The sequence below is a fragment of the Dermacentor albipictus genome, chromosome 2, assembly GCF_038994185.2.
Source record: "Dermacentor albipictus isolate Rhodes 1998 colony chromosome 2, USDA_Dalb.pri_finalv2, whole genome shotgun sequence".
NCBI classification, from domain to species: domain Eukaryota; kingdom Metazoa; phylum Arthropoda; class Arachnida; order Ixodida; family Ixodidae; genus Dermacentor; species Dermacentor albipictus.
The window spans coordinates 62,962,135-62,975,831 of record NC_091822.1 but is presented as its reverse complement, the minus strand read 5'-3'; the positions used below and the strand labels follow the sequence as shown (position 1 = coordinate 62,975,831).

Below are 13,697 nucleotides of genomic sequence, written 5' to 3'. Positions count from 1 at the left end.
AATGACGTGACATATGCTACACTCTTTCGCAATCGTCCCTCCGTAAGACAGCCTTTCTCGCTGCGTGTGAGGGAGCTTAGTGAAGAAATGCACGTTCCACTCCTCGAGCTTCCCCTAATGCATCCAACCAAGCCGCTACCTCCTTGGGAGTGGCAGCTCATACAATGTGATATATCTTTCGTGGAAGTCACCAAGCATGCTCCAGAGATTGAAATCCAAATGCATTTCCGCGAACTCCAGTACAAATACTCCTGCACTGAGTTCTACACAGACGCATCGAAGTCACGCGAGGGGGTGTCATATGCAGCCGTCGGTCCATCCTTCTCGGAATCCGATTTACTGCATCCGGAAACTAGTATCTTCACGGCTGAGGCCTACGCAATATTGTCGACCGTGAAGCATATAAGGAAATCAAAACTCGAAAAATCAGTTATATATACGGACTCCCTTAGTGTTGTGAAGTCTTTGATGTCGTTCTGTAAGCACAAAAATCCTATAATAATTGAACTCTATTCCGTCTTATGTAAAGTACATGTATCAAACCAGCATGTGATTATATGCTGGGTGCCTGGCCATAGGGGCATCCAGGGTAATGTTCTAGCGGACCAGATGGCCACATCAATTGCATCACACACTGTTAATTCTACCGCTGCGGTCCCTGTCACAGACCTGAAACCCTTCTTAAGAAGGAAACTGCGAAACTACTGGCAACGATTGTGGGACCTGGAAACAAATAATAAGTTGCATGTAATAAAGCCAAAATTAGGTTTCTGGCCTCCTGTAACAAAGTCACGCCGGACAGATGTCCTATTCTGTCGCCTAAGAATAGGACACACATTTGGCACGCACAACTTTTTACTCACTGGAAACGAGCCTCCAACCTGCGGTAGATGCGGGGAGAGGCTGACCGTCCTCCACGTCCTGCTGGAGTGTCGGGAAGCCGAATATGAAAGAAAGAAACATTTTCCCTTAGCCTACCGGCAGCGCATCCCCCTTCATCCTGTTATGTTACTCGGCCAAGAACCTTTGTTTGACACCAACGCAGTCCTAAATTTTCTGAAAGATGTTGTCTTGCATGTTTTTAGCCCTACATGTTCATAGCGGGTCCTCTCTTCAGAGGACGCCGCTGTGATAGCTCCTTGGTATAGCACATGCCTCTAGACCCTTGTTTTCAAGGGCTCTGGCGAGGCAGCAGTGCTCCAAGTAATTTTCCATCTTATACATTTTATATTTTGCATCATTCTTGTACGATGGATTTTAATGTTCATAGTATTCGTCATTAGTCATCGCCATAATTTTATAGTACGTAGATTTTACGCACTTTACAGCGAATATTTTTAGGCCACTTTACAGCCAAGTCACATCTTCCATAATACATCCTTAACACTACCACCGGTCATGGCGCTCTTTGGCCAAACCTGGCCCTTGCGCCACAAAACAACACACATCATCATCATCATCATATATATTGACACGTGTATTTATATTTATCGGCCGACCAGGTTTCACCGCCTAACAAACCTTATCGCACAGCGCGGGACGCGCTTGCATGTATCCGAAGTTTCTGGAAAGTTATCGATGCTTCTATCCGCAGTCTGTTGTTGCCGATCCTTGTGTTATGTGATTTATTCGCCTGACGCGAATGATGTAAAACTTTATGGAAGGCACGCGGGTCCCAACGATTAGTCTGGAACATTCGACGATTGTGTATAAAAGCCGACGCGCTTGAACCGCTGAGCAGATTTTCGACGATCGCCGACCGTGTTCGCCGCTATCGTTGTGCTATAAGTGTAGCCTGTTTTGTGGGCACAGGTTCGGACAATAAAAGTTAGTTTTGTCTATCACAGTATTGCTACTGTGTTCTTCATGTCACCACCACGTGACATCTGGTGGAGGTGCTTTTGATCCATGTACCGGAAGCCCCCGACAAGCCGTGATCCAAGCCCGGAACGCAAAGACAACACCAACGCAGTCCCGGACCATCGAGCAAGCCGCCGTCTTCAACAACTGCCCCCAGAGCACGGACTTTTGCCTGAGACGACCAGAAAGATTGCCACCAAGTCCACCCCAATGGCAGCCCCGGCATCGCCCATCGTGCTACAGCAGCCCAGGGAGCCTCCGACGTTCCGTGGTTCAACTTTCGAGGACCCGGAAGGCTGGCTTGAGACGTACGCGAGAGTCGCTACGTTTAACAACTGGAACAGCGACGACAAACTGCGATATGTCTTCTTCGCATTGGAAGACGCGGCCAGGACGTGGTTCGATAACCGAGAAGCCACCCTAACGACCTGGGAACTTTTCCGAAGCGGCTTCCTGCAGACATTCGCAAGCGTCGTATGCCGAGAACGAGCCCAAGCGCTATTGGAAATCCGGGTGCAGCTACCTAATGAGACGACCGCGATCTACACGGAAGAAATGAGCCGTCTCTTCCGCCACGCCGACCCTGAAATGCCCGAGGAGAAGAAAGTCCGCCTGCTGATGCGTGGTGTGAAGGAGGAACTTTTTGCCGGAATGGTACGAAGCCCACCGAATACCGTCGACGAGTTTATTCACGAGGCCACCAGCATCGAGAAGACACTCGAGATGCGAAACCGGCAATTCGACCGCCGCACGACCTCGACAAACTACGCCGGAGTTCAGTCACTGGCCGCCGACGACCTACGCGAGACTATCCGAGCTGTCGTGCGGGAGGAGCTACAAAAGCTGTTCCCATCATCACAGCCTCAAGTGGCTTCGATTGCCGGCGCCGTGCGTGAGGAACTCCAACAACAACTTGGAGTAGCCCCTGAATCGCCGCAGCGTGAGCCGCAAGCGATGACCTAGGCCGCCGTCGCACGCCGTCAAGGACCCCCTCCGCAACCGCGCCACGGCCCTGTCACGCCACAGTTTCGTCGTCCGCTGCCGCCGCCGCCAGCACGACCACCCGTCGCCCAGCGCACCTACGCGAGGAAGATAGACATCTGGCGTGCTCCTGACCACCGCCCGCTCTGCTACCACTGCGGAGAAGCGGGTCACGTCTACCGACGATGTCCGTACCGGGAGATGGGACTGCGAGGTTTCGCCGTCAACGCGCCGCGTCCACAGCTTGGCGAGCGCCCACGTGACATCGCCGATTACCTCGCCGCTACTCAGTGGAGCCCTCGACGGCCGTCCCGTTCGCCATCACCACGCCGCTACCTGTCGCCGCAGCGCCGACCATACACTGGCCCAGCCCGGGGCCGGTCAGCGTGCCCATATCCGGAAAACTAAAAGCAGCAACCGATGGAGGTGCGGTTGCTGTTCGTCGAACTGACGAAGATCCTCCGCCGCCGACGAAGACGACGACGAAACGATCTCGACGACATAACAACGACACGCCGCCGTCCCGACGAAGTCAGGAAGGCAAGACTATACCGACGAGCGACGACTTGACGACGCGACGTTCCAACTTCAGTTCAACACGACGCAGCCGTGATCCGACGCCACGACCTAACTGCAACGCCAGACAAAGAACCACCGACCTCGACGTGCTTCTCGACGGCCACGCAGTCACTGCCTTAGTCGACACAGGGGCTGATTACTCCGTCATGAGTGGACACATCGCCGCCCAGTTGAAGAAAGTTAAGACTACGTGGGAAGGCCCTCAAATTCGAACCGCTGGAGGACACCTCATCACGCCGTCTGGAGTCTGCACGGCAAGAATTACCGCTCATGACCGGACTTACCCTGCCACCTTCATTATCCTCCAACAGTGTTCACGAGACGTCATTCTCGGCACGGACTTCCTGAACCAACACGGCGCAATCATCGTCCTGAAGTCGAAGTCAATAACGCTGTCGGAAGATCAAGCGATACCGCCGGAGAGCCCTCGTAGTCACCACGCCTTGAGGGTGCTCGAAGATCAAGTCAGCATCCCGCCTCGCTCCAGCATTGTCATTTCGGTCGGTCCCGAAACACCCGTTGACGTACAAGGCGTCATCGAAGGCGACCAACGTCTACTGCTCGACCGTGGAATTTGCGTCGCAAGAGGGATCGCTCGACTGCACGGAGCAAACACGAAGGTGTTGCTGATAAACTTCAGCCAGGAGTTCAAGCACATCAACAAGGGCACGACGATCGCATACATCGAGGAATTTCAGGAAACCAGCGATGCGTTTGTCCTCTCGGATTCTGTTGCATCAACCCCGACGACCGTAGTTCCCGAGCCAGACTTCGACATAAATCCAAGTCTCCCCGTGATTAAGAAGCAACAGCTCAGAAGTCTGCTTCGACGATACAAAGACTGCTTTTCGACGTCATGGAGGATTCGACAAACCCCAGTCGCAAAGCATCGCATAATAACCGAAGAGTGCGCTCGACCACTCCGCCAGAGCCCTTACCGAGTTTCGACGCGAGAACGCGAAGCTATAAGACACCAAGTCGACGAAATGCTGCGCGACGACATCATCCAGCCGTCAAAAAGCCCGTGGGCGTCTCCAGTTGTTTTAGTGAAGAAAAAGGACGGAACCCTACGTTTCTGCGTCGATTATCGTCGATTGAACAAAATCACGAAGAAAGACGTATACCCCCTCCCACGGATAGACGACGCATTGGATCGGCTCTGCAATGCTAAATACTTCTCATTGATGGACCTCAAGTCTGGCTACTGGCAAATAGAGGTCGACGAAAGGGATCGCGAAAAGACCGCCTTCATCACGCCAGACGGCCTCTACGAGTTCAAGGTTATGCCATTCGGACTCTGTTCGGCGCCTGCAACGTTCCAGCGCGTCATGGACACAGTATTAGCAGGACTGAAGTGGCAGACCTGTCTCGTTTACTTGGATGACGTCGTCGTCTTCGCCGGGAATTTCGACGATCACCTCAAGCGGCTTGCGACAGTACTAGAAGCCATCACGTCGTCAGGGCTTACTCTGAAGCCGGAAAAATGCCGCTTCGCTTACGATGAGCTTCTGTTCCTAGGCCACGTAATCAGCAAATCTGGTGTCCGTCCAGACCCGCAAAAGACAGCTGCAATCGCACAGTTCCCGCAACCCATCAACAAGAAGGCAGTGCGTAGGTTCCTTGGCATGTGTGCCTACTATAGGCGCTTTGTCAAGGACTTTTCACGCATCGCGGAGCCGCTAACACAACTAACGAAATGTGATGTCGAGTTCAAGTGGGAAACACCGCTGGCCGACGCATTTGAAGAACTCAAACGACGCATGCAGTCGCCGCCGGTACTTGCGCACTTCGACGAGTACGCCGATACAGAAATCCATACTGACGCCAGTAGCCTAGGCCTCGGTGCCGTTCTAGTCCAGAGGAGAAACGGAGTCGAACAGGTCATAGCTTACGCTAGCCGGTCGCTGTCAAAAGCGGAAGGCAACTATTCTACGACCGAAAAGGAATGCCTCGCCATCGTTTGGGCTACAGCTAAATTTCGGCCTTATCTTTATGGCAGGCCATTCAAAGTCGTCAGTGACCATCACGCGTTGTGTTGGCTAGCGAATATAAAGGATCCTTCAGGACGACTCGCGCGGTGGAGCCTCAGACTACAAGAATACGACATCACTGTCACCTACAAGTCCGGACGAAAACACTCCAATGCCGATTGCCTATCACGCGCCCCCATTGACCCGCCGCCGCAAGACGACGAGAATGACGACGCCTTCCTTGGAATAATAAGCGCGGAAGACTTCACTAAACAGCAACGAGCAGACCCGCTGCTAAAAGGTCTGGTCGAGTATTTGGAAGGGAACACCGACGTAGTACCTGGGGCATTTAAGCGCGGGTTGTCCTCGTTCGCATTACAAAACAACCTGCTCGTAAAGAAGAACTTCTCACCATTCCGCGCCAGCTACCTTCTTGTTGTACCGTCAGCGCTGCGTCCAGAAATACTGCACGCCCTACACGACGATCCAACCGCTGGGCACCTCGGATTCTCCCGGACGCTGTCGAGAATACAGGAAAGGTATTACTGGCCGCGTCTGACCACCGACGTCGCCCGTTACGTCAAGACATGCCGAGACTGTCAACGACGCAAGACACCACCGACAAGGCCAGCAGGATTACTACAGCCGATCGAACCTCCTCGTCGACCATTCCAGCAGATTGGGATGGATTTGTTGGGGCCGTTTCCGATATCAACAACCGGAAATAAGTGGATCGTCGTGGCGACGCACTATCTCACCCGCTTCGCTGAAACTAAAACACTGGCGAAAGGTAGCGCAGCCGAAGTGGCGAAATTCTTTGTCGAAAACATCCTGCTGCGACATGGTGCCCCAGAAGTCCTCATCACCGACAGAGGAACGGCCTTTACAGCGGCGCTCACCCAAGCCATTCTGAACTACAGTCAGACAAGGCACAGGAGGACAACGGCCTACCACCTGCAGACGAATGGTCTTACGGAGCGGCTGAATAAGACCCTCGCCGACATGCTAGCGATGTACGTCGACGTCGAACACAAGACGTGGGATGCCGTCCTGCCGTACGTAACATTCGCTTACAACACGGCGGTGCAAGAAACAACACAGATCACGCCGTTTAAGCTGGTTTACGGCAGGAATCCGGCGACGACGCTCGACGCCATGCTGCCCCACGTCACTGACGAGGAAAATCTCGACGTCGCTAGCTATCTCCAGCGCGCCGAAGAAGCCCGACGGCTCGCCCGCCTGCGGATCAAGAACCAGCAGAGGACCGACAGCCGACACTACAACCTCCGACGACGCTTTGTCGAGTACCAGCCCGGTGACCGTGTTTGGGTTTGGACCCCTCCCTATACGCCGCCGAGGACTGAGCGAGAAGCTTTTGCGTCGCTATTTTGCACCGTACAAGATCATCCGACGTATTGGTGCACTGGACTACGAGGTCGTGCCAGACGGCATTTCGCTGTCACAGCGGCGCCGCTCACGACCTGAAATTGTCCACGTTGTGCGGCTCAAGCGGTACGACCAGCGTTGACGAACCTTGGGACTTCCCGTAATTGACCTTTGGACTTTATTTCTTTTCGTTGTTTTGTTACTTATGTTTAATAAGTGTCCCTTTGTGTTTCGCTCTCTTTGTAGCATCGGGACGATGCTTTTTAAGAGGGGGGTATTGACACGTGTATTTATATTTATCGGGCGACCAGGTTTCACCGCCTAACAAATCTTATCGCACAGCGCGGGACGCGCTTGCATGTATCCGAAGTTTCTGGAAAGTTATCGATGCTTCTATCCGCAGTCTGTTGTTGCCGAACCTTGTGTTATCTCATTTATTCGCCTGACGCGAACGATGTAGAACTTTACGGAAGGCACGCGGGTCCCAACGATTAGTCTGGAACATTCTACGATTGTGTATAAAAGCCGACGCGCTTGAACCGCTGAGCAGATTTTCGACGATCGCCGACCGTGTTCGCCGCTATCGTTGTGCTATAAGTGTAGCCTGTTTTGTGGGCACAGGTTCGCCCAATAAAAGTTAGTTTTGTCTATCACAGTATTGCTACTGTGTTCTTAACATCACCACCGCGTGACAATATATATATATATATATATATATATATATATATATATATATATATATATATATATATTGAAGGTCCAGTTGGTGGTGGGGCTCTAACATGGGCGCGGCCCTTACACGGTTTTACACGGTAATAATTTTCCTTCCGGTAATTGTTTTATGCTTCGCTATCACTAATACTACGTCGCCTTCGCGCTACAATTGCAGTCTCTTTTTCTTTTTTTTTCCTGCGAGTCCGCGTATAAGCGCTGCTGCGCACGACCGCTGTTGGATCTGATTTCGAGTGGATCCGGTTTGGCCTCATTTGGGTTTCGGATGGAATTATATATGTATTTATGACCTTTTCATGAAAGTGGCGATGTTTCCATCACTCATAAATCTAAATTATTTGAAGTATATTTATTTAATGAGTGATTAGCATTGTCTATGGAAGGAAAAGCAATACTGAGGCACGTATCATTCAAGTGCATTTCACACGGCATTGATAAAATGCTCTGGTGAAGGGGTCACTGAAATCTGCGGGTTTCTTTCAGGATCAAAAGAAGCATGCAAAATAATTTGACGCGACTTAAGCATACGGCAACAGATTCGTTGTCTATGCATAGACTATCCATGTAATTAGAAATAATTGTTAGATGGCTACCTTGTTTCTTGAATTATTATAACAAACTTTTTCCTTTGTATGTATTTAAATATATGGTGTTTGTACATGGTGCTCACACTCTCAATTAAGAAAAAACTATTTGAAGTTATACAGCACAGATGAGGTAGCCGCCGCTGGTGCTTCTAATGCGCTTGTCATCTTATTGGTAGGATTCGCAGAAATAAAGCGAAAATATGATTCAAACCTGTGAACCTCCGCACCGACAATGATGCAGTAGGTTTTTAAACGGAGTAAAACTTTAAGTGAAAACTCAAAAGGCAACTCAAAAGAAACGTCACATGATGTGGGTAACAGAACGCGTGTCATGACACTTCATGGGGGCGTGGGGCAGGTGTCGGCATCACCGGGGAAGGGGGGGGGGGGGTTGAGGGCTCTGCGCCCCCGTCCATGGGGAAACTTCGGAGAGGGCCCGGGCTCTGGAGCCCCACCCCCTCTCCGCAGTCGCGCCCATATTAACATTGCATTGCATTCCAAGCCCCCAGATATTTTGCGTCGGCAACAAAACGCGTCTCGCGTGAAAAATCGAAGCTCCAGCAGTATAGTGCTGTTGTTCGGAGCTTATAAAACTTCATGCACAAAGCTCCATGCATGAACTCTGGATTCTGTGACCCGAAACTGTGTGAGTGAGGTCGCACATGCATGATGCCGTGAAAATGCAGGACAAGTGTGATCAGCAAGTTGAGCGTCGAGAGTTTCCTTGTTCCGCGCGCTGTTTTTTCTCATGTGCCAGTGCTTCGGGAGAAATGACTTTGCGCGGGTTCTCTCCCACTCGCCTTCCGTTACACTGCTCTTGTGCTGCAGGCGTTCGCATGTATTGCAGATTTAGCTGCTTACAGCCACTCTGGCTTCAAGCACGGCGCAATAACATGAGAAAGCCTGAAAACACGCGGTTAGCATAACTATGCAGAGCAGCGGCTCGGTACCAGAGGTGAAAAAGGAAGAGACGCGCACTAATAAAATGCCAAATTGAAATACGGAAAAGGAAAAACATGCGATTCAAAAGCGTGCTGAGTGGTTAAAATGCGACGGCTTGAGAATAGAGCGCGCGATCCTTGTCTGTCTACGCCGTCGGTGAGCAGCTGGGAAGGTGGGTTAGGACATGTGCACCGAACGTGATACCCGCTCTTCCTTTTTTGTCTCTAGCGTGACCAAACATGATTTGATGGACTTTGCTGAGCTGCCCAGATTTTTTAAGTTAATAAATGGCTTCAATAAATGACATCCCAGCGCACTTGTGTTAACCTGTCAATGCGATTTCCTTCTGTTTTTTTTTTGGTACGACTAAAAATTACAAATTTCGTGAAAGACGCGCTCTCTTCCCAGAAGTTACCTTGATTTTACTTTTGTGTGGAAAATATTTAAAGCAAAATGTGCCGCACTAACCCGTGAGGAGCTTTTCAGTTTTTTAGCAATTTTTTTCGAACAGCCAAAATGCTCCAAACACTTTAATAGCACTACGTGCGTTGTATGTTGAACAGCACTGTTTTGCACAAAAATTAGAAAAATGGTTGCACGGAAGGGTGCGTTGCCTTTCAGCGTTAATTTTAAACGAAGCTGATGGGGATAAAAAAAAAGGCACAGATAAAAAAAACTGTTTCATTGGGGGGGGGGGGGGGTGGAAGTGAGGTTGTAAGGGTCTTTTATACATGCCGCTTTAAACAAATGGGCACGCCGGAACAAAATGGAAAATGCCGTGAGCGTAGGCCACTGATCACCATGCGGATTATATTTGATGCGATGATTTTATCCTGGCTATTGCCCTCCTCTCGTCAGTACTAACAAAAAAAATAAGCAAGCCTGGCTTCTTGCATGCGTTATCAAAAGCGTCTTGCTTCGAACACAACAGCGAACCACAGGAAGAGGACACCACAGAACAAGGGTGAAAGAAGTAGCTATGCGTGAAATTAGGCTGTCGAGCGAGCAGTTTCATTTTGCCGCGTCTTAGACACGATGTCGCCTAGCGCGTTGCTGCAAAGATGGCAGATTACACTTAACATTTCGAATGCCCTTAATTAGGTTTGCAATAACGAATGAGGAAAAATGTAACTGTTTTGATTAGCATGCCCGTTGTGGTGGAAATTTATCCGCTCTCCAAGAAATTGTTCATGCGAGTCATTCTTGCAACAATGCAACAGCGAGCTTCTAGAATGTAAGGGAACGACCACTTTCGTGAACGTTTCTTTTTTCTTTCATACTAGCTACATTATTAAATCTTTTTCTACTGCTCATAAAAACCTTCGGAATACTTTTTTTGAAATTTGGTTGCTTTGATGTCGAATTTACTTCGCTATTTGTGGACACGGTGTGCGTATTGCTTCCACCATCTACGCGCACAGAGAAAATATTCATTTAAAATGGCTGTATGAGACGCAGACTGCTTAGATATTGAATATCGGTATTGGCGCCACAACCTGAGCACATGCACTGTTGTAAGGGGGTCAAGCTAAAGAGACGGAGCGACGAGGCCTAAGATCCTCGTCAGCGGGGCACTAGGCGAATGCGCGCAAGAGACCTGCTACTTGCAACCACTGTTTACGTCGTCAGGTGTAGTCATGTATCTTAATAAATACTCATCGCCGACATCGGCGAAGGGCCTATTTTTGTAACAACAAGAAACGTCATCTGTCTTGCTGTCGTTTCTTTTCTTGAAAAGTGCGCGGCTATTTTCTTGTCAAGAACGCTATGCGACGCTGATAACACACGCGCCGTTTGTGTGACCGGGCATATCAGGCGCCCAGCGTTATGGGAAAGAAAGGTACGAAACGCAGCTTACCGTTACATATATATATATATATATATATATATACATATATATATATATATATATATATATATATATATATATATTGACACGTGTATTTATATTAATACACGTGTCAATATATATATACATTTATGTCAATATATATATACAATATTTATATTTATATTTATACGCTCGAAGGGCCCAAATGCGTACAGCCTGCCTAGAGTACTGAAAGCAGGGAGACGCATAAGGATATGAGATATCGTTAACTCTTCCATGGCACAAATAATGCCACCACTATGCTATAAGGAGCCCTGGAAGATATTCTGATCTGCAGCCAGCAGATTCCCTGTCCTAACAGGATGAGTATTGATGCAATGCAACGTAATTCCATCAACGTTCATACCACTTGTTGCGACGAAGACAACCGCGATACCGCCATTTTGATAGGCTGTGACTGCTTGTTAGGAGTGGAACATCATAAACATGGTGAACACAATGGACTCCGTGCAGAAGGCTGGCTAGCCAAGAATCAGCTAAGTCCCTTACCTTCACCCCAACCACCAAAGCAATCGACACGAACGATCAGACAAGCTGGACTGCTTCAATGTAATCGCAATGAGCTCGACGAGAGGAAGATTAGTTGCGACTGCTGTCAAGGGAGAAACGGAAAGCACGTACTATTACCAGATCAGCAAGACCGCGACTCAGCGTGAACTTCAAAAATAACATTGCCGCCGACCAACTGATGGAAACGACGGGATGGACGAACTCGGTCTGCGAACGTTGGTCACCGAGGACAAAACGGAAGTGTTCGAAAGAAGTTCCCATCAACCGCACGCGAAACCACTGGGCATTGACAGAAGTTGGAAGCAGCACAACTGCAAGCTTTCGCGCGGACATACCGAGGCTACCATTATAGAGACCGTATTTACTGCTCAAACAAATACCACGATCCCGAAAGAGCGTTCTCCGCTGGAGGCGAGTCCTGCGCCGGGGGCACTACCTAGAAATTCGAAAGGCACTTAATTGAAGGAATACCACAGAGGCCGTTACCATCTGATTCAGCAAGGAAACAATTCATTAAATGTCATTCTTCATTCCTGCTTCCTCCCTGCGTCCGTGTCTGTTCTGGGGGCGCACCGCGCGTTTCTTGTTCGCCTGTCGGCGACTATGCTGACCGCATCGTCAATGCGAGAAAAATATTTCGCTTATTCACACGCATTTGAACCGGCAAGGCCTACGCAAAACTGCTCTCGTCTCTTTATCACTACACTATTGTCTTCGGAAATGTTGGACACAAAACTGTGAGGAACGGCACGAAGGGGCGTAGGAGAGTGAAAAGGTGACAAGTAGTATGAAACTCACGTGATCCAAATAATAGTACGAGGTCCTCCGAGCTTCTGACTTGATTCGCTGGCCTTCGAGGTGTTCTTCGTTGATGGTGTTAAGTTCTTGAAGGACAGAGGACAACGAAGCGTGCTGGTGAGATAAACTTGCTTTGCGACTTGACTGGCTCACTTTGCGTCCATCTTGTGGCTCCGGCTGTCCTTCCGAGAGCTTCGGAGAGCCCTCGGCCCTCTCCTTGATCGAGGTAGCGGACAGCGTCTGGATTGTATTCGCACCGCTGAAGGCGCACTCCGGAGACTGAGCTGGCAGGGTGGTTTCACATTCTGGTTGGGGCGCCTGTTGTCCCTTCTGCTCTGGGAGCTGGATGCTCTCTCCAGGCTTCTCCGTCGTCGGAGCAGTGGGAGTAGCAACGTGAGGTTCTACCGGACCAAAGTCGGCGGAAGCGAGTTGCTGCTGAGGCTCGCTGGGGTCCGAGGACTTGCGCTGGAAATCGGCGGCGAAAGACAGCCTCCGTTTGAAAGGGCTCTTATCGCGCGGGGGAATTACTTCGTCCAGTTGAAGGGCGGTGGTAGTGGCTACCGGCAAGTTCGATTCCAGCGCGGCAATCGCGGAGCCTTTCGTATCTTTTTCTAGACCGGTATAGCTGGGACGCCTGCGTGTTGCTTCGGACTTGCTCGAGGCCGATGAGCTGCGTGACGACGCATTTCCACTGGAACTGACGCTATGTTTGCGAGAGCGACGCCGCTTCTTGCTTCTCTTCTCGTTGGGAGCATCATTGTTTGGGACCATGTCGCTTGTTCTTTCGCGGCGAACTCCAAAGATGTTTCAATCCAGTAAAACCGAAGAAATTGGGGTGCGAGCCCTGGAACCCTCGTCTTCTTCTAGTGTTACCTCGTGGCGAGAGCAAATGGCGCGAGACCGCGCTGGCCATTTCTCACTGATTTCAGCGCTATATTTTCGGAGCCCCCACCGCAACTGTTAACGAGACTGTTAACAAAGGAAGTTTTATTTTCATTAAAATAATGATTATTTCCCTTTAAAACGATCTCTGTCGGAGACGCATACTTGCCCAAGGTTTTGTTCCATTAGTCAAAGGGAATTTAGAACTCCTAAAGTTTCATGGTTTCAGTGGTCTTTTCAAAGATGCATTTGTGCAAAATGGCAAATCTGCTTCCTTTATCAGATATTCTTTCTAGTCGGCACAAAGTAAAAAAGTAAGGGATCACCGAATCGTCGACGTTAAAGAAAGCAACGTCGACATACGTACATCGAGGGTGATGATTTATTTTGCATTAGTTTACAAAAATCCTATTTAAAATTACTAAAACTGATAACCTCATAGTTTGCTTTCCTTTCCAAAAGCACACGTCTACAACTAAAAGAAATGCACTTAACCTAAGTATGTCTAGCTTTATTCATTGTATAACATCAAGTGCTGCCTTACATATACTTCATCCCCAAGTTTTCTCCCCCCCCCCA

The 13,697-nt window shown here is 49.5% G+C and overlaps 1 protein-coding gene across 2 annotated transcripts in view; it reads right to left on the bottom strand.

Annotated features, from left to right (window-relative positions):
• Window positions 1-13,090, bottom strand: part of LOC139046755 (membrane metallo-endopeptidase-like 1) — a 74,898-nt gene extending 61,808 nt beyond the window's left edge. For both annotated transcript variants that reach the window (XR_011512034.1, XM_070533642.1), the window contains exon 1: window positions 12,237-13,090. Coding sequence is in view for 1 of the 2 variants with exons in the window: in XM_070533642.1 (XP_070389743.1) it covers window positions 12,237-13,007 (771 nt within the window). In the remaining variant the exon portion in view is untranslated. The remainder of the gene's footprint in view (window positions 1-12,236) is intronic.
• Window positions 13,091-13,697: the final 607 nt, after the last annotated feature.